The sequence below is a fragment of the Propithecus coquereli genome, unplaced genomic scaffold, assembly GCF_000956105.1.
Source record: "Propithecus coquereli isolate 6110/MARCELLA unplaced genomic scaffold, Pcoq_1.0 Scaffold201, whole genome shotgun sequence".
Taxonomy (NCBI): domain Eukaryota; kingdom Metazoa; phylum Chordata; class Mammalia; order Primates; family Indriidae; genus Propithecus; species Propithecus coquereli.
Window position 1 is genome coordinate 1,644,943 of NW_012145079.1, and position 3,374 is coordinate 1,648,316.

The following is a 3,374-nucleotide window of genomic DNA, read 5'->3' on the forward strand; positions in this document are numbered from 1 at the left end:
CTTTTATAACAACTCTTTAAGGGCTGTGACATAGGCTAGGTCCAAAAAGCTACTAAGTATATCTACTTACATTAAGGAGAAAGCAAATGAATATTTAGGTACAGAGACATTTATTAAATCATACCCTCCTACTAATTATTAAGTTTAGACAAATTTTTTATATGCTGTTAATTTAGAGATAGTCTTGTAAAAAAAAAAAATCCCTCAAACCTTTCATACTACTTTTTGCTTTCAGAATAGAGGGGAAACTACAGAGCTGGAGAGGCAGCTAGCAGGGAATAGAGCATCTCTGTATAGAGGGAAGATACAGAGCATTACTATCTCAGGTCGACATGTTACTTACTTCATGTTATTGAGACCAAAACAAATCATTGGGACCCATAATGTTACGATATAAAGAAAACTGGAACTATCACATTTCAAAGTAAAGATTAATGGACTAAAGAACAAAATAACGTACAGTGTTTTAGAGATGCAATGTCTTGCTAACACAATCCAGTAAGGTAATTAAGAGAGAAGTGTCTGCACTTGCTGCGGCGATCGGTGTAGGATGCTCTCTGGATCTTTGTATTCATTGGCTGGATCCGTCACAGCTGCATACACTTCACCGTAGGCTCTGCAGACTAATTCTGTGGACTGCCTTACGATCTGCTCTCTATGATAACGAAGCAAAATGTGAACACATTATCTGAGAAAAATGTATTTACTAAGAATTGTAAGAACGCTTCATATTTGAATCAATATATTTCCTTTTCATTATTGTACACACTATTTAAAAATCACTCCAACTACACGTTACTTATCTTGATTTGGGGATAAAACACACTTTTTATATTTATTATGTATTAAATTCCTCTTCATTACTGTGTAGGTTCCAGAGGGCAGGGACTGTGTTTTGTTCACTGTTGTATCCTCAAGGTTAGAACAGTGCCTGATAGATACAGGATTGCTAAACAGGAAGCAGAAACTGTGACCGTGTGACAACGTATCGATTTTGCAAAAGCAAATGATAATACATTAACCTTAAAGAAAGAGGCTTATAATTATTCAAATTTACAAACACTTTTATCTCTCAGAAAAACTTACAGTAAGCGGCTTTCATGTATAGCTCCTACACTAACAGTTACATCTACGTTTCTCTTTATCTCTCTGTAACATTAAGCTAAAGTGTGATACCTGCTTACAACAAATCACAGAATTCTCAGAAATGTATATTTCTACAAAAATGCACATATAAGAATAATAGACATAGTCTTGCAAATGTTTTTAAAATTATCCAGCTAGAGAAAGACAGTATTAAGTTCATTAAATCTGCACCAACTCTCTCCATGTTTTCGTGATATTAACTTTCTGTCATCCCCAGCTACTTACTATGCATATATCACTATACTTAGTCATGAGAACTCTGGTACTAATTTTCTGATTTTTACCAAACTAAACTAAAAATGTATCTTTCAAGCTTTATTCCTAAACCTACTTTTCTTGTAATGTTTCCTACTTTTGTTAATAGCGTAGTCCCATCACCTCAGTTCAGGTTCTAATGAACTCTTGCCTGGAGTACACAAAACCTCCTACCTGGTCTTCCCCCTTTCAGTCCCTTCCACATTCGGTCCCTCCGAGGCACTGCTGTTAGAGTGATCTTTCGGAAGCATATTTTCTATAATGTGTCTCCCTTACCTGCGGCCTTCAAGGAGCTTCAGTGGCTTCCTTTGGTTTCAGGGAAGCCAATATTTCTTCCCCTACTATTCAAAATCCTCTAACACTTTCTATATCATTACTTTAATTCTGCAGCCCAGTGCAACTCCTGACTTCTCTCTGCCCTGGTCTTGCTGACCTCAGTTCCTTTGCTCACACTTCTCCATTTGCCTAGAATGCCTCTCTCGCCACTTTTAAACGTCATGATGTTCAGCAAAAATGCTCTCTCTTATCCATGAAGTTTTCCCTGACCTTCAGAGCTAGAAATAATTACTTCCTTTTTGGAACATCTACAGCACTTTTTCTTTTCTTCTCTTCTGACGTTTACCACTCCTGACAATAAAGCATTTACATTTTCTTGATTCTCAGATCCTAACAGATTGGGGGAGACGATAGTTCCACATGAAACGTATGTAACAACTGTAATACAACCCAATTTCAAAATGAACTATAAAATTGTTTAGAATTACAGAAATATATGATCTTCATTGTCTTAGTTGCCCTGCCAAACTTCAAGTAACTTGAGATTATTTATGTTCATATGTCCTGTCCCTTAAAACTCAATATATTTTGAGTATGATGGGGTCTCAATAAATAATCACTGAATGCTTGAAGAAAAATAACTGTTTTCTTATTTAAGGAGTCCCGTTCTGGCCTCATGAACCACCATTCTTTTCCATAGCATGGAGCCAGTGGTTATTTCAGGCCAAGCTTTTTCTTCACATAGACAAGAATACACATATGTGACTGGCCACAAATAGTAATGGTGGTAACAGTAATACTGTATTAGTTGTTACACAAATCAACACCATGAAGTCACCATCATTACTACATATTCTTTAAGCTGTTTTTCTAGGAAGTATATTATTTTTTGATATTAATAATGGCCAAAATAATACATTTGTAAGACCATCTGTGGAAATATCTATATCTATGGTTTAGAAAAGAACAAAAATAGCTGGATGGAATGAGAAGTTCACTTATGATGTTACAGCATCAGTACCCTGTCCCGATGAGGTACAAACTCTCGGCAAGTTGAAGCAACTTGACATTGTCCCCAAATTGCTAAAGCTTCCTTAGTGAGAGTGGGCAGAAGGAAGACATGCTGAGTAAATTCTCTGAGCAGAGTGGAGTGATGCTACTGGCTGTACTACCTTTCTGATGGTAGAACCTGGTTTAGAAAACTACTTAACTAAATGAGGCTCTAAGGTTGTTTTTGATCTATTGATTGGTGATCTTTTCTTGTAATTAATTAAGCTTAACAGTGAATGCACCAAAATGATGCAAACATTATTTTTTCATAAATGAAATAAGCTATATAAACCGGTATTTTAAAACTTTGTTAGCTATCATATACATTTGGTGTCCATTTTTCAATAAGTCAGACACTGGATTTTAGAAATAGTGTTTTTAGTTCTTTACGCAAAGCAATAAGACAGATTTAGGAGTGGTGTATAAAGCACGCATTGCTGACACCTAATACTCTAAAATCTACACTCGAGCTGAACCCAGCATATATTTGATAGTATACAAGGAGTACACGAAAATAAGGCTATTCTTTCTTATAAGGAGTTTAAAATCATAATAAGGTACAATAATAAATGTTAAATATAATTTTTAAAAATTGAGAGTAACTGGTAAATGTAGAATAAATTATTAAAACTTCTGAAGTAATAAAT

At 35.2% G+C, this 3,374-nt stretch overlaps 1 protein-coding gene across 1 annotated transcript in view; it reads right to left on the bottom strand.

Moving 5' to 3' along the window:
* Positions 1-6: 6 nt before the first annotated feature.
* COG6 (component of oligomeric golgi complex 6) overlaps positions 7-3,374 on the bottom strand; it is a 105,447-nt gene continuing 102,079 nt past the window's right edge. The window contains exon 15 of the mRNA XM_012643818.1: positions 7-655. Coding sequence (XP_012499272.1) covers positions 508-655 — 148 coding nt within the window. The 3' untranslated portion in view covers positions 7-507. The remainder of the gene's footprint in view (positions 656-3,374) is intronic.